The 22863-nt window shown below is 36.5% G+C and overlaps 1 protein-coding gene across 1 annotated transcript; it reads left to right on the plus strand.

Annotated features, from left to right (window-relative positions):
- The first annotated feature begins 322 nt into the window (after nucleotides 1-322).
- On the plus strand, nucleotides 323-21341 carry robo4 (roundabout, axon guidance receptor, homolog 4). Its single transcript, XM_083567568.1, has 19 exons — nucleotides 323-603; nucleotides 4102-4428; nucleotides 5132-5289; nucleotides 5406-5526; nucleotides 7255-7393; nucleotides 7519-7646; nucleotides 9072-9181; nucleotides 9349-9580; nucleotides 10022-10143; nucleotides 11010-11181; nucleotides 11530-11721; nucleotides 11797-11839; nucleotides 11934-12049; nucleotides 12962-13267; nucleotides 15088-15192; nucleotides 15362-15500; nucleotides 17747-17950; nucleotides 18389-18732; nucleotides 20617-21341. Exons 1-19 carry the CDS (start codon nucleotides 558-560, stop codon nucleotides 20808-20810), a joined length of 3198 nt encoding a protein of 1065 aa, XP_083423694.1. The 5' UTR covers nucleotides 323-557; the 3' UTR covers nucleotides 20811-21341.
- The last annotated feature ends 1522 nt before the right edge of the window (nucleotides 21342-22863 follow it).

Genomic DNA, 22863 nt, shown 5'->3' on the forward strand with positions numbered 1-22863 from the left:
TTGTGTGTTGTAATGAAGTACAAGGAGAAAATAATAATAAACAACAATAATAATAATAATAATAATAATAATAATAATAATAATAATATTAAAAATAATGAAAATAATGCAAACAATGGTAATGATGTACAATTACTGAATTATGTCCATCCCAGGGTGTATTGTGGGGTATGGTTTGAGGGTCTTTGTTTTATTAAAAAAGAAAGCTTTATAGTAAATAACATTTAAAACCCTTAAAAGTATATCTGTTTATACACTAAATGATGCGTGAGTTTAGACTGATAGGCGCCATTGCGCTCGCGCCTCTACCAGTGTGGGGAGTGTCCCAAATCCGGATGGCGCTATCTTTAACAGATGTGCTGAACTGTGTGTGTGTGAGTGAGAGAGTGTGAGAGAGGAGACAGACCGCTTCTCAAACTACTAACGGATTTATGAATGGTGTTTGATATCGATCAAACTTGGATAAACTAAGGGAATTTGATTAAAGGAGACAGCTATGCGTTAAACTTTTGACCAGACTTAATTTCTCCGGTTTGCGCGTGAACAGAGCAGCGCCGATGTTCAGGGTGTACCTGGTTGCTGCAGTGATTCATTGCCTGCAAGGTGAGAAGTGTGTTTTATACTTAAATGTATTATTTAGGCTTGACACAGTGGGTTGCTCTATAACGTTTAACTATAATGTATATAACTATAATGCCTTTAAGTAAAGATAACAAGTGAGGTTTTTACTATGAATTTTATAAGATTGACTGAGTGATCTAGGGTTAGTTTAAGGTGAGTAACAGAAAGAACATCTTATATTTTAGTCTTATTTTAACCTTATACTTTAAATGCATTCCTGTTCAATCCATTTGTTTGTCCATTGTATTCTTGAAAGTCCTTCATTTCATAACAGAGATCAAGTAGGTCGTTTATTTCTGCCTGTTCAGGAAATTTAATTTTAGGAGACAATAGAAACTTTTTTTTTTTTATAGTTGATGACAGTTATGCCAAGAATGTAGCACATTCCACTCTACATTGTTGAGCTGCTTACACATCCGTAGTGACCGGAAGCCTGCTGAAGTTGACAAACAAGTGTTTAATTTATTCATCTCTAATTCCAAAACATTTGGAGCACTGTGTAAAATGCAGATTAAAACAGAATGCAATGATTTGCTAATCAAACAAACCATTATTATTATGAATATGATGATGATGATGATGATGATTATTTATTATTATTATTATTATTATTGTTGTTGTTGTTGTTGTTGTTATTGTCTTTACAAAAGAACATGGAAAACATTTAAAATGTTAAAACAGGAAATGTATTGTTTTAAAGAAAAATAAGGTCATTCGAATTTGATGGGTGCAACATGTCTCAATAATGTTGGTACAGGGGCAACAAAAGGCTGGAAAAGTAAAGTGTTACTAAAAGAAAACAACTGGACACATATTTTGCAGCAAAGTAGGTTAATTAGGTTGGGAACCAGATTGGGTATAAATCAAGTATATTATAGAGGCAGAGTAAAGATGGGCAGAAGTTAAAATTGTGGAACAATTTCAGAATAATTTTCCTCAACATCAATTTGCAAAGACTTTAAATACCTTGCCAGCTGTAGTACATAATATCATCGAAAGATTTAGTGAATTTGGATAAATCTCTGTGTGCAAGGGACAAGGACATTAGCTGATAGTAGAAATGTTAGGGTGCAGTCCAGACTTTTCACAAACTGAAATATTTGGTGCATCAGAAAATAAAATAAAAAAAATACAACAAAGAAGTTCCAGGAATGATGATTAGCTAGAATCCTGTATTAGGCATGAATGAAACAACATTCCTCTACCAAAATCCAGCAACTGGTCTCCTCAGTTCCCAGCTGTATACAGAGTGTTCTTAAAAGAAGAGGGGATGCTACAGATTGGTAAACATCACACTGTCACAAACTTTTGAGACATCTTGCAGCTATTAATTTCTATATTTCTAATTCATTTTTATTTTGATTACAATTGTACAGTTTAAACATTTGATATGTTTTTCATGTTCTAGTGTAAATCAAATAGGGGCTTATGAGATTTGTAAGTGTCACAACGTAATTGGAATTGTACTATAAAATAAAATACTACTAAGTGGATAAAAGTAAACTATAGGATGTGACCCTATAGCAAAAAAGGGTTGCTCTACCATATAGTAGCTGGCAAAACACAGTCAAGTGTGTTTGCATTGTTTCAAATGTGCACTCCCGTAATGACGTGATTGGTGCGTTTTTGGTGTTGGGTATAAAGGGATTATTGTAAAGGGCCAGTAATAGCAGTGTCTGTGCTGGAATGCTCTCTGCACAGGTGATGGATATCCTGCTAGGGCCTGATTGTGTTTGTAAGTGAAGGCCTTTTGTTCCTCACAAAAAAAAAAAAAAAAAAAAAAAAAAGACCTGACTGCTTTTTAGATCCTCACAGGAAACCCACTTCCTCATTTTGCTCAATGAGTGGTCTTCAAGAGCAGGCATGTGACACAAGAGTTACGATGCCATCCAAGAATAGAATTTTGTTTATTTATATTAGCTTTAGGGTGACTTGACCCCTAGCTCCAAAGATGTCTTATGTTCAAAGGAAGATGGTTTTGATTCCATAGAATTTTGTCAACATTATTTAATCCTCAAGGAGACAGCTGGCTTTAACAGTTTAGGTTATTTTCATACTTAAGACACCAATGTTGGAAGTCTCACTTTTGTAAAATGAAAACATATCACTTTACAGACACATGCACAGAAAATTCACTTCAGTTTTTATGACTTTAGTAGCTAGATAACAAATAAAAGTTGGGATGCTGAGAAACATATCAGATGTTTAAACATGAGGTAGTGTACCATTTTGAGGATAAAATTATGTAATTTTGAATTTGATGGCTGCAATACATCTTTAAAAAGTTGGAACAGGGCAACAAAAGCCAGGAAATGTGTTACTAAAAAGAAACTGGAGGAATATTTCATAATTAATTTGGTTATTTGGCAACAGTCTAGTAAGATGATTGTGTATAAAAAGAGTATATTAGGGAAGCAGTCTCTTAGAAGTAAAGATGGGCAGAAGTTCATCTATCTGCAAAAAACTTTGTATACAAATTGTGGAACTATTTCAGAATAATGTTCCTATACATAAAATTGTGAAGACTTTGAATATCCTATCATCAACAGTGCTTAATATCATTTTATTACTATGTTTCAAAGAATTTGGAGAAATCTTTGTGCACAAGTGACAAGGGTGAAAACCAATATTGGTCAAAACAGGCATAATTTTCTAATGTAAATGGCTGCATAGGATCAGCAACACCTCAGAAATCATTGTCTGTGACCACAGTTTACTATGACATCCACAAATACAGGTTAAAGCTCCATCATGCAAAGAAGATGATTCAGTAGCACCAGTCTTCTCTAGGCCAAAACTTATTTAAATTTGACTAAGGCAAAGTTGAAAACTGATTTGTGGCTAGATATTTAAAATTATTTTTGGACACCATGGACAATGCTGTCCATTGTGTCCATTGTCCATTTATGCCTCTTGACTAAAGAGGAGAGGGACCATCATTCTTGTTATCAGTGTTCAATCAAAACCTGAATCTCTGATGGTATAGGGGTGAATTAGTGCCAATGAAATGGGCAGCTTCAATGCAGGGTATATGCAGTGTTTAGAGCAACTTATGTTTCTATCCTGACAATAGAGGCTTCCATCCAGACAAATACCCAGTTTGAGCAGTTAGAACCTTGTATCAGATATGAATAGAACAGCATTTCTCTACCAAAACAAAAGCAACGTGTCTCACCAGTTCCCAGATGTACATACACACTGTTGTTAAAAGGAGAAGGGATGCTACACAGTGGTAAACATGGCAACTTGGTGATGCTGGGATTTAAATTCATGACTTTCTGATCAACATCCTGAACACTAAACTAGCACCTCCTGTTTGTTAGGAAACACCAGATCATCCGAGATAATGCAATCCTTGGGCACACAGGGTTAAATGCCTTGCTTAAGTGCTTATTAACTAGTAAACCTGAGTCTTAACCATTGAGTCATTGCTGTTTTAAACGAAAGGACATTAATAACAATTCTTTTCTTTTTCTTCAGGTTCCAGGCTGCATACTGATGAGGTTTCTCCCCGGATAGTGCATCACCCATCTGATGTGGTGGTGCGTTTAGGAAGTCCTGCCACACTTTCCTGCAGAGCGGAAGGAACCCCAGAGCCATCCATCCAGTGGCTCCGCAATGGCATCCCTCTGGAACCTGAGAAGATGGACAGCCAGTCACGGCCCATCGTCCTGCCTGAGGGTAGCCTTTTCTTTCTCAGTGTGGTGACTGGAAAGAAAAGCCAGTCTCATGAAGCAGTGTATTCCTGCCTAGCTCGAAACAGTGCAGGAACTGCAGTCAGCAGGAATGCTTCTCTGCATATTGCAGGTAAAAAAGTGTGTTCATTTATAATTATTTAATACTGAAAGCATATCATCTTTTGTATTTTTTGGTCGTAACCTGGATGCGCAATATACTTATGAAAGATAAAACGTGTTTTTTATTATGGTTTTACTGAGATGTCTCAGTTTGTAATCCATTTCCATGCCACTGTGCTTAATGAAGACAGACAGAAATCGATGAGCTGGAGCAGTATCATTTACTATTCAAACAGGCTTTAAGCTTAAGGTCAGAATTGGCCAGAGGATGCGGAAGCCTCAGAAGATTTTCAGCAAGATTAGTTGGGGTCAGGTGTCAAAGTTTGCCCTGCTCCCTCAAACAAACATTGCAGTAATTGAGCAGTAACAACACTTTGAGTTTGGAGCTCAAACACACAGCTGCTCAGTGTATTTCGCAGTTCAGAGCTGACTGAGACATCAGAGTGGCGCTGCCTGGGAAAATATTGGGCCAGTGAAAAATAGAAGGTTTTAATTTTTACTAGTGAATACAGCAGAAATTATGAAATCAAAAACATTGTACACTAAATCTTCTCATTTGTCTTTTGTTGACCCTTTGACATTTGCCTCAAAAACTACTTTTTTATAGAATTGAATGAGTTTGAGTTTGACTCATTGCATTTGCTGTCTGCTTAATACCTAAAATATGTGAATTTCTTTATAGAAGAATCTAATGTTATTGTTTTGATTTAAAGCTCTGCGTGAAGGCTTTCGCATACAGCCCGGTGATGTGGAGGTGGCTGCAGGAGAGGTGGCTATGATGAACTGCAGCCCACCTGTGGGACATCCTGAACCTAACATCACCTGGAAGAAAGATGGCATCCTTATCAACGCCACAGATGAACACTACACTGTGAGGCTTGATATGTGGAGTAAAGACTGTAGAAGGAAGATGACTAACAAACCATGCCATTGTGTTGTAAATAGTTATTTATGGTGATTATTATCTTATCATTCTTTATTTCCCAGGAGATCAATGGGAAGTTGATAATAGCTCCAGCCCGGAAGCAGGACTCTGGGGTTTACATCTGTGTGGCCTCAAACATTGTTGGAGTCAGAGAAAGCAGAGCAGCCAGGTTAACAGTTTTGGGTGAGCACTGTTTATATATAGTTATGCTGCCATTTTACAGTACAATTATCACCTGTAGCATTAATTTAAAGTAATTTATACAAATATTTTCATATAGTGCATTCAGAAAGTATTCAGATTTGTAATTTTTTTTTCACATTTTTATGTTGGAGATTTATACTGAGTTTTACATAATTACATAAGTTTTGCACAAGTTTTATCAGTGTGCTTTGCAAATATATTACTTCGACATAAGTATTCACACCTTTTGCTATGGCACTTTAAATTTAGCTCAGGCACTTTTAGTTTTTCTGGTTTCTTTTTTTAGATGTTTCTGCACTTTGATTGGAGTCTACCTGTGGCAAATTTAAATGATTAGACATGCTTTGCAAAGCCACACACCCACACACATGTCTATATTGATTCTAGCAGCATATCAGAGCAGAGAAAAAACCAAGACATGAGGCTGAGGGAACTGCCTGAAGAGCTCAGAATCAGGATTATGTTGATGCACAAATCTAATGAAGGCTACCAACAATTTTAGCTGGTTTAACATTTCTCAGTAGCACACAGATCTCCATAATTTGAAACAGAAGATATTTGGAACAGACAGGACTCTTTGTAGAGCTTGGCCAAACTAGGCAACTAGGAGAAGAAACTGGTGGCCACTCTGGTTAAGCTCCTGAGATCATGTGTGTCAATGGTAGAAACTTGCAGAAGAGCAACCATCACTGAAACACTCCAACAATGTGGGGTTTATATCAGATTGGCCAGATAGAATCTTCTGCTTAGTATAAAATTCCCAAAAGCCCACTTGGAATTCGAAAATCATTTCTTTTATGTATCTTGGCGGGGAAAGGCTTCCGTCTGGTCGCTCTGCCATAAAGCCCGGATTGGCTGAAGTGTTGGATATAGCAAAAAAAAAATTATTCAGGCTAAATAAACATATTTAGGACACTATATTGACCATTTTACTGAAGAAAAAATTCAGGGTTTGTTTGTTAAATAGGATTATGTGAATGCTAGTTAGTGTTAGATCTGGTAAGAACATCATTTCTAAACCCAACTGGGTAATCTTTTTGAAATTTTGTGAGATTGTGTCTCCATCTTTTGTTGTGTTGTCATTAGGCCAATGTGAACTACATAGTGCACATTTCACTTTAAAACTGAGGATTATAATAAGAATAACATTTCGGTCAGACAGCAGGTTTTCTTAGTTTGCATTTTGATTTTTATTTTACCAACAAGTTTTTAAATGCTATTTATTAGCTTTCTTTCCATAATTTTTTCAGATTACTGTAAATTTTTTACCCAATACAAAAATAGACATTCTAACTGATATGTTAAAAGACATTTGAAGTACATACTACACATCTACTAGAGTAAAAAGAACACTTTTTGTTTCTTTTGCAATAAAAATTGCTTGCTGTGCCTGTGAGGTCAAAGTGTATATACTCATCTAAATAAATAAAAGAAGGTAAACTCCAGTAAAATTAAGAAAATCCTATCCTACTTAAACCCTTCTTCAGTGAAGAACTACAAATACGCATAAGCATAGTAGCAAGAAATTTAGTAAGACTATTTATTAGGAATTTAAATAAACTGCTTAAAGCTGACAAAAAGTTCTGACTTATGATGTTACAGATATATAATAATATAGAAATGTACTGATTGAAAGATTTGCAGAAAGTCAGAAAAAAGTACTGATAAAAAAAAATAAGGCTTTCTATCTGTGTTTTTGCTCTTCAGAGAAGCCTGTGTTACTCCGTGAACCCCAGAATGTTTCTGTGAGCTTGGGAGAGTCTGCACATTTCTTCTGTGAGGCTAAAGGTGACCCAGTGCCAATGTTGGAATGGAGTAGAGAACAGGGACCCTTACCCAATGGCAGGTTAGAGACACTAGCATTTAGATGTTACTTATAGTGACACATTTCTTCAATAAGTCTATGATGATTGGCTTAGAGCCCAAACAGTTTTATAGGCGTTCCTTCTGTCTTGTGCTTTGTTATTTTAGGTATTTGGTTAATCCAGACCAGAGTCTTCAGATCCACTATGTGACGTTGCAGGATGCTGGAAGGTACACCTGTACTGCAGTCAATGATGTAGGCGAGTCTAAAGCCAGCGCTCAGCTCTTTGTGGAAGGTAAATATTAATCATAAACCTTGTCTGTACAGCAAATAGTGCACATAGTACATTTACAGTAAGATACATGTTAAGTCTGAAAGTATTTGAATAGCAAGGCCACTTGTTTTGTTTTTGCATCACACTGAAGATATTTGGGTTTGTAATTAAAAGATAGATCAGAATTTAGACAATAGATCAGCATTTATTTTGGGATTTTGATTTGTTAATCAATTTTGGCAACAATTTTGGCAATTTCTGCCAAACACCCCAACATTTAAGTGAGCAAATGTATTGGAATACTAACTCCATCATGGTGATTCTGTGGCTTAATTATTTTTTTGTTGCTTTTCCTTGTACCTCAGCTTGCAGTTGTGTGTTTTAAGAAGTTTCTCACTCAGGTTACTCCTCAACAGGTGTTTAATTGACTCGGACAGTCAAAAACCTTTCGCTATTTTCCCTTGATGAAGTTTTGTTGTGTTGACTGTGTTTTAAATAATTGTCTTGCTCCTTGATTCAGTATTTCCTTATAATTGTTGATGGCTTTTTCTATACATTGGCAGACAGATTTTTTTTCTGTAGGCTGTTATTTATGTAATTTATATTTGAATGCATTTTGTCTAAAATTTGACCATCCTGTTTAATTAGACACTGTTGAGGCTCTGGGTAAAATTAAGGTGCTGTGATCAATAATTAACTGGACTCTTTTTTGAATATGGTGTTCTAACTAAAAGAATACATCTAAAAAAAAAAGTAATTCTATAACAAAAAATAAAGAGCATGACAACAATAAAACGTAATTTTAGTTGAATGGCTTTGCAATTAAAAATCAAATTAACAGTAAATAACATTACAAAACCCTAGTTGGCAATGCAGTAAATATATTGGCTTTATATATTTTGATAATTTGCTTATATATCATTAAACTACACATACATTTAAGAATTGTATATGTATTTCAAAGTTTTTAGGTTGGTTAATTCTTGGAGTTTATTTTTTATTATAAAAATTTAGTTTCACTTCAGAAACATATCACAGATCACAGTTGAAAAGACCTATGTACAAACAGATGCCATGAATGCGACTACTTGTATAGAGGAAGAAAAATAAAAAATAAAAGTCAGAAAGCCAAAGTAATCTAGCAACATCACAGCAATATTTATCCAAAATCTAAGTGTTGTGCTTTGTGCCGTTGAGCCTGGCAGTGGTACCTTATAACAAGACAATGTCTCTGAAGTATGATAGCCAAGTAAAAGTTGTGGAAGTGGATGGTTTTATCCATAACTTCAAAATAGTCTTTCTGGCATCAGTACTTGCAGCTGATATGGCTTTTTTTTGATAAGCATTCAATTGGAGAATGAAATCACCTAAAAATAGACAAAATCAGGGGATTTAATTTAAGTTCTGGTAGTATATCATAACACTTTATCTGTACTTTTGCTTTAGACTGCAGCAGCCAGAAGGACCTTCATAAAGAACTATCTGCTCTGCGCATCAGTTTGGAGAATGTCACTGTTCTGAGAACTGCATCTAACATCTCACAAGTGACATGGAAGGTAATTTGTACATTATCTTACTGATTACACTGGCACCATCTTAGCTGCACTGTGCTAGGAGTAAAGTTTATATTGCAGTGTCATTTAGAGAAGTGCATATTGCTAAACAGTAGGATTGATTTGTATGTGCTTATTTTAAAAGTCCTATTTTGTCTCCTTTTGATTAGCTTCAGTCATCAACTCAACAATTACACTACTTGGATGGCTTTGAGGTACTGTACCGCTCTCTCCTGCCTGCCAGTTCTGATTGGATGGCACAGAAAGTGGCCCACCCTGCACTTCAGACCCACATCGGTCCCCTGAAGAGGGGCTACAAATATGAGTTTAAAGTCCGGCCTTATGGGAGCAAACTTTATGGCAGAGAAAGTAACACAAGACATTTGAGAGTCCCAGAAACTGGTAGGTTATCAGAATGTGTTTCATGGCATACTAATGTCTTATAAATACATTTGTAGGTTTAGAGATATTAGCAATAAACAATGGTGTTTATGTTTTTTTTAAGTTACTGCTTAGTCTCACCTAGACTTGCAGATATTCATGTTTAATAATTAGCAGGTTGTGACCCTGATAGTGATATAAACCTATTGAACACCTTTTAGATGAATTGTTATGCTGATTAAAACTGACTACATCACACAAATGAGCACTGTGGAAGCACCAGTGAAAAACTTGTCAGAATAGTGGAGTTTGTTTTAACAGTAAATGGGGAATAAATATGGGGCCTAAAAAGCACTTAGAATCTTATGGTCAGGTGTCTACAAACTTTTTGTCCACATGTTCATTAGACAATGAAATATGTTAATGTTTTTAAAGACTTTAATAGTTATGTTGTCTTTTCAGTTCCCAGCGCTCCTCCTCAGGATGTGTCTATAACAATGCCTGCAGAACACAATGACACGGCCCAGCTGAGCTGGGAGCCCCCGCCTTATGAGGCTCACAATGGGATCATTCAGGGGTACCAGGTAACACACATGCACACATTAGTTTTACTTTCTTTGTGCATGATTGTGTTGGTCAGCATATCTAGTTGTACTAATAATGCTTTCCTATGTCTAACCCTAGATTTAACCTTTGCAGAATAAAATGAGATCTGTTGTCAATTTTAGAGTTGGTACAGTAAAACAGTGGTTATTACCAAGTTAAAATTTTGCTTCTTGTGACTACAAAATTTCAAACAAAAACTTTTTGGTAATAATAAAACTCTGCTAAGTTTTAGCTAAATAGTCTCACGATCCTCTAATCCCTATGTAGTCCTTGTTTAATGGAGATCATTAGTCCAGAATTAAAAAAACTCTGGACACACAAACAGCTGTGTGACGCACAGTTAGATTTGGACATCCTGTGTAATGATAAGATAATCATTTTTAAGGATCTTCTTCCTTGCATGATGTAAAGTTTAGGACTCATAAAATGTCATTTGTTGTTATCAAATCATTTGCCAATTGTCGATCGTTTAAATATTGAATATGCTGAACCGTACTGAAAAAAGAACAAAAATGCACCATTCTGACCTTTAATGAAAACCCATTGTCAGATATTGGAATTGCTATAAGTTATTAGTGATATTAGTGAGTTATTAGTGATAACTTATAGTTATAAGTGTTGTTAGAGTGTACACATTTGTTTTTTCTTGCAACATAGAGATGTGCTAATGATTATCTGCTTTAAGTTTAAATAGTATTAATACTCATGTACAATCTTATTATATTCACAGCATAACAGAGAAATGGCACATGCCGTGACATTTATTAATTCTTGGAAAGATATACAGTACATGCTGAAGATGTTTATGCTGTATTTTGGATCTGTATTGCATTGTGTGTTTCAGGTCTGGTGTGTGCAGGAAAAAGAACAGCAATATCTGAACTGGACAGTGGACAGTGGCACACACACACTGGAGATCAGGCAACTGCAGCTTGGCAGGGTGTACTGGCTCCGGGTCGCAGCAGTAAACGGTGCTGGAGTCGGAGCTCAGACAAATCCATACAAACTGCTCATAGGTACCGTTTATACCTTGCAGATTTCATATTTAAATGCTTGCATTTTTATGTAGCTTGTTTTCTACAGCAAATTTGGCAAGACTAAAAAACGGGTGTATTTCAGTCTTTCTGGAACATTCTCTGTTTCAATGTCTTGTTTCTCCCTGATCGGTTGATTTCCATCCTGCACTTTCTCTGAACATTTGCAAACATACTTCAACACTGTCAAATAATAAATGTAACCAATAATAATAATAATAATAATAATAATAATAATAATAATAATAATAATAATAATAATAATATAATAAATAACCAAGATATGTGTTATTTTCTCTGTCTTCGGCCTTTTCTCTCTCTCTCTGCCAGAGTTAAATCAGAAATCAGTTCCAGGTCACGAAAGCTCCCTGAGCATGTCTGATGTTTTGGTGTTAATGAGGGAGCCAGTGTTTATCGGAAGTGTGTGCGCCCTCTTGTGGTGCATAATGATGGTGACAGCTGCTTGTCTGTATCGGAAACATGTCCGACCCGCCAGTCTGAGAGACAGACATCACAAAACAGGTAAACATCAGATTTGCAACATCTACCACTGCATTTTGGTCATCAAGTCTTCAAGGCATTTTTCCTTTTGTTTAGGTTTATATAGACTTGCTAGTGAAGATCTCATCATCAAGCACAGGTATGATTACATTTTTGTTTTTACTTTGTTTTGTTGTAATTTATCATAACATATTTGCCTTAGATTTCATCATTTTTTTTGTGCTCTGGATTAGGATGGCAGCACCTGATTCTCCATGGATGTCAGGACCTTGGAAACCTGACTTGAGTGGTGAACAGTTCCAAAGCCTGTGGACACAAAACCAGGAGCAGCCAGATTTCAGGAGGACCAGTGAGTCAGAACCAATTAAACTGAAGATAGACTTACATTCACTTTGATTTATCCTTGTTTAAGAGCAAAAGTCTGATTCTTTGCTGTAACTCTGTTTGTCAAGTCCAAGTCAGAGTGAAATGAATACTATTGGTTCACTATTACTATTGGTGGTAAAAATAAACAAGAAATAGGCCAAACTAAGCCCAAATAATAATAGTAAAATCAACAAGGAGAAGTTTACTAAGAATTAAGTAATGTACAAATAAATAATTTTTTGTGCTTCTTTTACCAGATAACTTTAGCTTGGTCCTCTTGTTCAGTTTGTTTTTTACATGTCGTTTTAGCAGCTCGCATGACAAAAATTACATAACTTATCCTTTCTGCAGTTAAGTCTGGGCTGAATGTTCCTACTGAAACTGAACTGCACTAGGATTTGTTAGGAAGTTATTATTCCTCGATCCAGTCTCAGACCAGATGTTTTGCTTCACACTTGAATGCAACTTGTGGGTTCACACCCTAAACACACCAGAGTAAATACAACAAAGCTTCAGTCAGTTTACCCAAATAGGGTAAATGGTTTCTTATAGGTGGTACACTTTGACAAATAGAATGACCAAAAGATTTTTATATATATATATATATATATATATATATATATATATATATATATATATATATATATATATAGTATATTTATATCCTAATAAATGTCATTCTTTCTGAATTGAAACAAAGCATTTACTGATTATGTGTTCCATATAAAGCTGTAATCTTGTACACATATTACTTGTGGATGTATTGACGGAGCATTCTCTGAGCGCATGTCCATAATTATAAGGCAAATCCCAGATTCTACTGAAGTCTACTTATAAGCATTTTCTGGTTATAATATAAATCTGTCCTTGTTTCTTCTCTGACTTGTGTCAACAGTTCTGCCCATAACAGAAAAAAAAGAATCATCTGTACCTATAGTGCCAGACAACTGTGGCATCTATGGCACCTTCTATGTGGATCTGACTGGTAAACCCATGAAAACCTTTAACAGTCCAGGACAATGCCCCAAAATGCCTCACCTCAACACGCAGCAGCACAACTCAGAGACGATACGCATCACTCAACCTGCTACCAAGTCACCTGTCACAAATGAGTGCCAAGTGCTGCCATGGAAACGGGCTCTTCCTGCTCAGCCCAATATGGGTGTTCGAAAGGAATCCTGGGAGAAAAACTTTAAAAGAGGTGAGCTAAGCAAAATCTGATTTTGCAATAAGGAATAGAAGAAATATAGATTTGGTGACACAATGCACCAGAATGCCATTGGTGGTGGCCAATACTTTTAATAAAACCTCCACCTCACTGATTAACTTTCGCATGCATCTCCAGTTTTTGCAATCAAGACTTGTTTATCTGAATATGACATTAAATCTAAATATTGAAATACTCAGAGCCTCCAACATACGAATCACATTGTTATATGCATGAATGAACAATAATACTATATATTTTGCATAACGGTAAATCGGTTTAATAAACAGTACAATAAAAACAACTTATCAACATACTACATAGTAAATGTTGGGAAGCTAGGAAGCTAGCTAGTTTGTCAACAAATGTTAGCAGGAAAGCGACACATGTAGTTATGTAAATTGCAATTTCTATTCTATTCATACCACAAGGAAGCTTCAGGAGACTTCAGGATATTGTATAAACCATTTGACAAATGTAAAAAGATTTTGGGATATTTTTAGTTCATATGTAGGCTACTGTGGTAACTCCACATTCATCCAATAAACATTATTTTGTGGTATTGTAACTCAGTTAGGCAAACAGACACACAGAGGGACAACAAGAAAGCATGATGCTTAAAAAATGCTAATTAATTTTGTCCATTCGTGGCCCAGGTGCCTCAATCCAGTATTTATAGCACCAAAACCAGAAATGTTCATGTAGATTTAGGTCATGAAGTACCTGTAGTACTGTAGTACATGTATATAGAACCTTATAGTATGTGACTTCAAGTGTGATGACTTTAAAGTGAAGTGCAGTAAGTAACAGGAAACGGTGATATGTTAAACAAGTGGTAACAAACAGCGCTGGATGAAGTACGCAAACCATGTACTTGAGATAAGGTAGAAATACCCTAAGTAAACTATTACTCCACTAAAAGTAAAAGTGCTCCCTTAAAACTTTCACCTGAGTAAAAATAGAAAAATATTAGCCTTCAAATGTACTTGAGTATCCAAAGTGCTATGACTTATTATGGATATAATGTTCCTTTTATCATTTTTGTCACAAGACTCTTTGCTTAATCAACTCAGTGTATGTGAAAAGACTCTAATGTTACTCTTAGCACACCGATCTATTCATAGAGTGATATTAATTGAGTCTAACACATCTACTAAAATTATCATAAGCCCAAAACCTTCTTTTCAACTAATTCCATAATATCACCCAAATAAGGCCACGGGTGTTGTGGCAAGTTAGAGTCAGGGGTTTCTTCAATCATTTATTACTTTTAAAACTTTCTGTTTGCTGTTGATCTGATGCTGAACTGTGTGTTCAGGCTAAGTAGATACCACCAAGCAGCAATCAAAACAAGTTTAAAACAGAGCGTGCTCTCTACCCTGAATTGGTGGCTTGCTGCGTGCTTGACCAGTAAGTTTTTTAGTAAGTACTTTATTCACTCATAATAAAAAATTAACTACTGATTTAGCAAAATGTAGTTGAGTAAAAATAAGATAATTGAAGGTAAAATTTAATTCCAAATGGAAATACTTCAGTAAAATACAGATAAGCAAACAACAACAACAACAAAAAAAAAGCTACCTAAGTACAGTAATGAATTACATTTACTTACTGTCTATGTTTACATTCCTGTCTACCATTGGTAACAAAATAAGGGAACGGTGTGTATACACTAGACCTGACACTGTACAATCACACGTGCATTTCTTCTTTGTATTATTCTTTCTTTTTTCTGTGAATAATTTAGATTAAGAAAGGACTGGATGTGTTTTAAAGAATTCTGTGCCTAAGTTTTGTTTAAATGCTCTCTCCAGAGCTGCATGCAGTAAAGAGTGCTCCATTAGTGCCTGTACACCAACAAGCGCTGATGCTGCGCAACACATCCAACGTCCATCAACACAGACTCAGCCAGAATCCAGGTACACTTGCATTTAAATGTAGAACTGCACAATTAGATATCTTACACATATCTAATGTTTGTGTAGTGTTTTGCATCTCCATATGTTTGAGCATAGTACAATTTCAGAGCTGTGCAATAGTAATGCTATAAATGACAGATTTCTCTCTGATTTCTCCTTGCTAATACAGTGGGAGTGCCCAACAGCATGAAACCGTTCACTTCTCCCAGGATTCTGCAGTACTCTGCCTCACTGCGATTGGTCGATTTGATGCCTACTCCTCCCCCTCTGCCTACAGATGACAACCACAGTGTCAGCTCTGAGGACGAGTGAGAACAGATCAATATCTTTCTCCTCATATCATAAGAATAAAAGTTCATTATTAGAAATGCTGTATAATGAATTGAAATCTGTATATTTATGAGAAGGTCACTTTACAATTCAAAAAAGAGCTAAAAGGAAGTGTAGTAAAAGGAAGTGGTAAGAGATGTGATTGGTTGAGAAAGAGATATTTTTTTTATAATTAAATTATGGTTAATTAAAGTGGCATATCTAATCTTGGGGTAGATATATTCTTTCTATTCATACAATTTTTCTTCTATGCTACACAGACACACACCTAGCGTATATCCCATCCCGCTTTTGGCTTTATCTGTGTCTGATTACACCAGGCACCAAGGTTACATGAGTGCCTGGTGTCTGAGGAAATGAACACAACTGACAAATATACAGAACATCAGATTACAGTAGCGTCTTGAAATAGGTTAGAAGGGAAGCATGGCCTGTCAATCTGCTCAGCATATTGATGAGTCCGATAGTAGAGATGGTAGTAGAGATTGTAAAATATGTGGGACTTAAAATTGTAGAACCTTTTCAAGCTAAGTAGTGGTGAGATGGTGAAGTGCTACAATGTTGGAATCAGTCATTTGAATTGAAAAAATTCTTATATCAATCAAATATTTGCATTTTCTTCTCTCTGTGGAATACTGTGGACTGTAAACAGGATTTTGTTCATCAACATATACCCTATCATTTTATTTCTTGTTGGAATTAACCCTGACTCTTCGGCAATCAGTCAAAGGTTAGACTTGTTCAACCTGGTTCCCTCTATAGACTATTTTATAGCTTTAAACATCAGTGGCTTCATTTACAAACTCAAGATGATATATAGCACTATTTATAGACATTTAAAAGACCAACTCTGATTGCAGAACATGCAAAGATTCTCTGTCGAAGATATCATGTATTTTTAATACTAACAAAGCTGTCTGAAATGACCAATTGTCTACAATAACTTCTTATACACTTCTTATAGCTTATATAATTTCATATACCATGTTAAATATTATAATAGGGAAAGGCCAGAAGTTTTTTTTCCCATTTAATCTACACATAGTTTAAAAAACAATATTCACAGGAGAGGATTTGTGACTAGACTGTCATTAAGCATAAATGGAAGAGGAAGTCTTGCTCTTGGCCAGGAAACATTTTTCGCCTACAGCTCACTTTAATGGACTTGCTGCTCCACTCTACTCATTAGAGAGTCTGGATGTGTGTCGAATTAAAATGCAGCAAGAATTCACAGACACAAAAGGCCACGTAGACCTAAAGGCCAGAAACTAGATTAGAGACCATAGGCAGAGGAAGTGGCTTAAAGAACACCTTCAAACACAGTATGAGTTGATAACAACCCTTTAGAAAAGTAATGTTATGTTTCCAGACAGAATGTCACCATTAGAGACAGCACAGTACCACTATTCTTTTTTTTCTAATGCCCATTTGTTTTTTATAGGAAGACACAAAAAAGTAATAAAAGTGACTATTTAGGCTGTTTCAAATAAAAGAACTACTAACATTTCTTGCCACCAGTGACATGGTGCACGAGTAGCATTGGCACCTGACAGTTACAGGGTCTTTGCTTTGCTAATTCCTATGCTGAATTTTCTTAATTTTTTTCCCCCCTACATCTGCATGTGCTTACTTTGTTTTCTCCTGTGTGTGTGTGTGTGTGTGTGTGTGTGTGTGAGAGAGAGAGAGAGAGAGAGAGAGAGAGAGAGAGAGAGATACTGGAATGTTATTCATGGTGTACTCTACCCTCATGGCTAGCTATCCAAGGTCAGTGACCCTGACCTGGAATAATCCTTTACTAAAGATAGTGAAATGGTGACACCATTAAAAAATTGATAAAATTGTGTAAACAAAACATTTTGCAGTAACAAAAAAAGACACTTGTGCAATATAAATACTTGGAAATTAGATTGACACCATTTTGAGTCACAATTTTTGTGCTATATAATATCAGCTCTTTGTCCAAATGATTCATGAGCAACTATTGGATAAACCTGCTTTTGCTTTAGCAACTCGAGAATTGATCCTTATTTCATTTTTTTACTGCTGCACAGGTATTATAAATAATTGCCCACTCATGAAACTCATTGATGAAGATTTTTAATAATGACGAACAGAAAGAAACTGATCCTGTTCCAGTCAGCCTTTCATCTAATGTCCATCAATAAAATCTTTAAATCTCTTTAATAGTTATAAAATGTATTTTTTCTCATCTATCTTTTCTTAGGTCCAGTCGGTCCACTAAGCTGACCGTGGATGCTGGCTCTCTGCAGTCTGTGTGTGCAGCTTCCACTGGCTGTCCCTCTCAATACAGTCCTTCCTACAGCCATCTCTCTACAACCTCTTTCTGTCTGTCCACTGGTGATGACCCGGACGACACGATGAGCACAAGAGCACATGACGAGTACTTCAAGCTCACTTCTAGACACAGGTGAGACCATTTTTTAAAAGCATATTCTTGTGTTTACTCTGGGTTCTCTGGTTTCATCCGGATTTTTAACCTGAGAAATGTGTTTATATGACAAGAAGTTGTATTAGAGAATATGGGCAATGGCATGCAATGCTCTAGACCAGGGGTCACCAACCTTTTTTAAAACTGAGATCTACTTAAGGATTAATGTGAAGGGCTACCAGTTTGATACACACTTCTGAAATAACAAATTTGCTCAATTTACCTTTAATTATATGTTAATTATTAATAATTAATGATATTCATCTATATCTAGTCATGCACCATGTTGGTGACCCCTGCTCTAGACCTAATACTGTGCAATTTACACACTGTGTCTGTAATAAGAAATATGTAAATCATATATGAAATATATATAACATAATTAATGATCTAATGACTGTGTGTCTTTCTCTTTAGCACACTGAGTGAAAAGTCTTCTTCCTTACCTCGGCCCTATTCCCCCACCCCCACTTTTGGGTACATATGTGGACCATCCGAGTTTGAGGCACAGGTTGATGTCGACGATGAGCCGGAGTACCAGGCAGTGGACCCACAGAGAACAGCGATGAGAAGCACACCCTCTTTCTGTTGCAGTGACTGGGAGGGCTCACTGTGGAACAGCTGGGGGTCAGTGTCTGAGGACAACACGACGAGTAACAGAACGAGCATCATCAGCTCTTCAGATGGCTCCTTCATGAACGACGTGAACTACGCTCGCATCATGGCCTTGACAGCTGAGTCGATGAGTGGAACTTTATCAGGCAAGTGAGCACCTGTAACTACTAACATCTGTAATTATGTCAAATTCCCATATTTAATAATTTAACACATTTAACATAATGCCATTAAAAAAACATATACCACGTCTGTACTCCTGAGCCAAAATAAATGTCAAAAGACACATGAAGCTTTTAATGCTAACTAATAATAACTTATTTAATGCTAACTAATAATAACTAATAATAACTTATAGTTGGTCAGTAAGTTAGAAAGTGTTAAACATATAAATCAAGAGATCAAACACTATGTAGCTTAGAATGTGGTTGTGGAGACATCGCTGGCTCAGGGAGGATAGAATGGGTGGCAGATGACAAGTTGACAACAAAAAAAGCTTTATTTTGCAACAATCACATCCACTTACACTTTTTATGCACACACACATACACACTCTGTCCTGCCTCTCTCTTTTGTCTCTCGTCTCACTCCTTTATATCCTTGTGCAGCACAATGCAAAAGAGCACACGTCAAAAAAAATTATGCACAGGTGTGTGATCCTTACCACTCGATTCCTCCGGCTCTACCGTTAATGCACAAGCTCGACCACATTCCCATGGTGTTTGGTTAGGTTTTAAAGAAAGAAGGGAAAGTTGTTTTCCATTCAGTGTTGATGACTTCTTTTAATTTAATGTATTTCTTTTATTAGAAACCCTTATACAGAGCGACGTTTATCTCATTTATACATCTGAGCACTTGTGATTTAAACTTACAACCTACCAGTCAGATGGCCAACATATTTGCCTCTGAGCTACCACTTACCCACAAACCTGACTTTAAAAATGTGACTGATGTGCAAAGGAATAAATGTCCTACTTAAACATGTGAATTTTCATGGTCTCAGGGATGCATTCATGAGTTTCTGACCAATGATTTGCCAAAACTTAGAAACCATTGAAAATGTTTACCCTGTTACTACTACTACCAAGTCTATTACTACTGCTACTAATAATAAATCATCATAACCCTTTTAATGTATTACAACCCATTTATTAGGGCTTGAAAGGTATGGACTGAACAAATTGTTAAGATTTGTAAAAAGATTAATCAGAATCACAACTAACTGTATTGGCTAGTTGCGGTCTTGTTAACACAAACTAAACCACAGTTTAAATGCATTTAAAACATCTAAATTAAATGAAATGTTGATCACCTGTAAAATTCGACTAAAGTACCAGTTTATTGTGTTTAATTATCTAAAAGCAAAACTGCAGCATTTGCATTGAGAGTCCACTAGATGGCGAAATGACCTCAGTGTTGATTTCATTATTTTTTACACAGGATTAGATTTCAGATGATTTGAAGAGGTTTGTGCCATTGCCACCAAATCACCAAAGAACATTTTACTTTATAATCTCTTCTCTTTGTACTGTTCACTGCACATGGATATGATTTATTGTCATTTTCACCATTACACTTATCTCCAAGCCCAACTTCCATAAAGCCCCAGCACATACAGCATGCATCCCCAACTCAGAGATAGCACCAAAAACAGCGTTATAGAGATTAGACGGCTAATAATTTAGGCCGTATCTTGAGGCTTTAGCTAAAGGATATGTAGAGAGGAGGGGGTTATGGGAACAATAGTGGCTCTCAGGAAATTGAATGGGCGACTTCACCGTTTATTGTGTCACCAAATTAATCACATTTCTCAATAGGGTTGTGCAAAGTTCCCATTTACCAAATTGTTTTTTTTCCCCTCCTTTCTCTTTCTCCAACTAAATGAAATTGCTTGGGCATCTCTGTAAAAGTAGGAAGGTTTTTTTGACTGGTGCAATTTATTGAAGTGTATTGGACCATATCATTTAGGATAAAGTGCAATAGTGAATATCAAGGTTGTTCATATGTTGTGTTTGTGTGTGTGAAAACAGATTTCTCGCCTCCCGGGTCTCCGCTGAGCATGCTGTTCCCCCCACGGGAATGTTTCGGGGAGGTGGACCCTCTCGCCATGTGGGATTGGAGCACAGCCTGGGTGGGTGAGAGGAAGGCCCAGTTTAGGGCGTCAACAGAGACGTCCCCGAACACAAGAGCTGAGCTGGTGTATAAAAACACCTCACAAAGATGATCACTCTGTCTGCTGCAGTCTGTATCGAAACTATGGTCGTGTACTTGAAAAGAGTTTTTCATGACAAATAGTGTAGAAAAGGCTGCATATGGTCTCATTAAAAAAAGCTCTGTACAGCAAACTATTAACTCAAATCTACAATGTAAATAAACCCCTGTTATTTAATACACAGTCTCACAAATGCTGGGACGTTATAGCCGTCTGAATAGCACAGGAAATATTCGACTTTTTATTATGTTTCTTTTATGTACTTTTTAGTTTTTAGTAGAATTATAGCTTTCTTTTTTATGTGTGTTCTATTTTTTTATGTAAAACAGAATTTAATATCAACTGAACAAAAGCCACCCAACTGAGATTTGTAAGCTTAGATCCTACTGACATGATTACGATTAAGATGACATATTCCCTGAATTAACTAAAAAAAAAAAATAGATTTCTAATATCAAACTAAATTGTTATATTTGATATATTTACTAATTCCAATGTTCACTCAAAAACCTTTTAATACAAATAAACTGTGCCTTGGTGATAGGAGCGACTGGCAGCTTTCCTCTCTTATCAGAACAGTAGTTTGTGGTGTGTGTGTGTGTGTGTGTGTGTGTGTGTGTGTGTGTGTGTGTGTGTGTGTGTGTGTGTGTGTGTGTGTGTGGGAAAGAGAGAGAGAGTGTGTGTGCATGTGTGCGTGTGTGTGTGTGTGTGTGTGTGAAAGAGAGAGAGAGAGTGTGAGTGTGTGCACGCGTGTGTGCACGCGCGCGTGTGTGTGTGTGTGTGTGTGTGTGTGGGTGTATACATATGTAAACACACAAACAGTGTGTTTGAGGCTGATTGGGTGAGTTTGCGAATCAGTTTAGAGTTTTGTTTTTTACAAACAAAAAGCATTAAATCATACAATGCTGGCCAGCAGCCTGACACACACGCAAACACACACACACACACACACACACACACACACACACACACACACACACACACACACACACACGAAGGACGGATTATATCCTGTCCCCCTTAATCACTCCCCATGGCCACATGTTTGGGCCCACTTACACACACACACACCTCTCTCTCTCTCTCTCTCTCTCTCTCTCTCTCTCTCTCTCTCTCTCTCTCTCTCTCTCTCTCTCTCTCTCTATATATATATATATATATATATATATATATATATATATATATATATATATATATATATATATATATATACCCGGCGTTCGGCGGGTGTGTAAATACTGGTGTGTGTAAATACTAAATATAGTACACACACCAGTATTTACACACCCGCCGAACGCCTTTCCGAATCCCCTCAAATGACCCGATTTAAATGGTCATTAATGTGCAACACCTGCGTAATAATCTCCCCTCTCTGTCTCTGTCTCTGTCTCCTTCCTAAATGAAAATTAAGCTCCTCTCTGCAGAGTGGCGTCCAGCTGAGCTTGGCTTCCAGGCCAGATCCATCTTTCTTGCAGGAAGATAACGTGAGACAAACATGAGCGATGTGGAGCAAAGAACCCTTGGGAGCAAACCTTTTTGGTGACCCATATCTGCTCCAGAGGATTAGATTCAAGAGTCATTCTGTCTTCTAAAAGCCTCAGGTCCAACACAAATCTGCTTGTCTCACTGTAGTGTAATTAAAATATTCCCTGAGTATATTTTAGAACTATTTATTATCATGTCTGTTGATTAATGAGAAATTATTAATTCACTCTTTGCAGTTTTACTTGATATAAATAAATATGTGAGAACGGAATCTGGAAACGCTCCAAATTCCTCCTGCCATCTGCTGGATATTGCTCACATTAACTAAGTTTCTCATACTTATTAATTGTGTGTGTGTGTGTGTGTGTGTGTGTGTGTCTTTCTTATCTAAGGCTCAGTTTGAAACCTCTTAGCAAACCCTGCATCATTCACAAAAAGGAATGATGCAGGACTTTGCTAAGAGAGTTCAAACCTAGCCTTAGATAATCTACTACAGGACTCCATACACATACACACATATACACACACATATACACACACACACACACACACACACACACACACACACACACACACACAC

Source organism: Silurus aristotelis (genome assembly GCF_946808225.1).
Source record: "Silurus aristotelis genome assembly, chromosome: 18".
NCBI lineage: Eukaryota > Metazoa > Chordata > Actinopteri > Siluriformes > Siluridae > Silurus > Silurus aristotelis.

What these genes read in the sequence shown, in the direction of transcription:
- robo4 (XM_083567568.1), top strand. Translation starts at nt 558, where the DNA reads ATGTTCAGGGTGTACCTGGTTGCTGCAGTGATTCATTGCCTGCAAG. An exon ending in CGCTCAGCTCTTTGTGGAAG is followed by an intron (nt 7,647 to 9,071) that starts GTAAATATTAAT and finishes CTTTTGCTTTAG; the next exon opens with ACTGCAGCAGCCAGAAGGAC. An exon ending in GATCTCATCATCAAGCACAG is followed by an intron (nt 11,840 to 11,933) that starts GTATGATTACAT and finishes GCTCTGGATTAG; the next exon opens with GATGGCAGCACCTGATTCTC.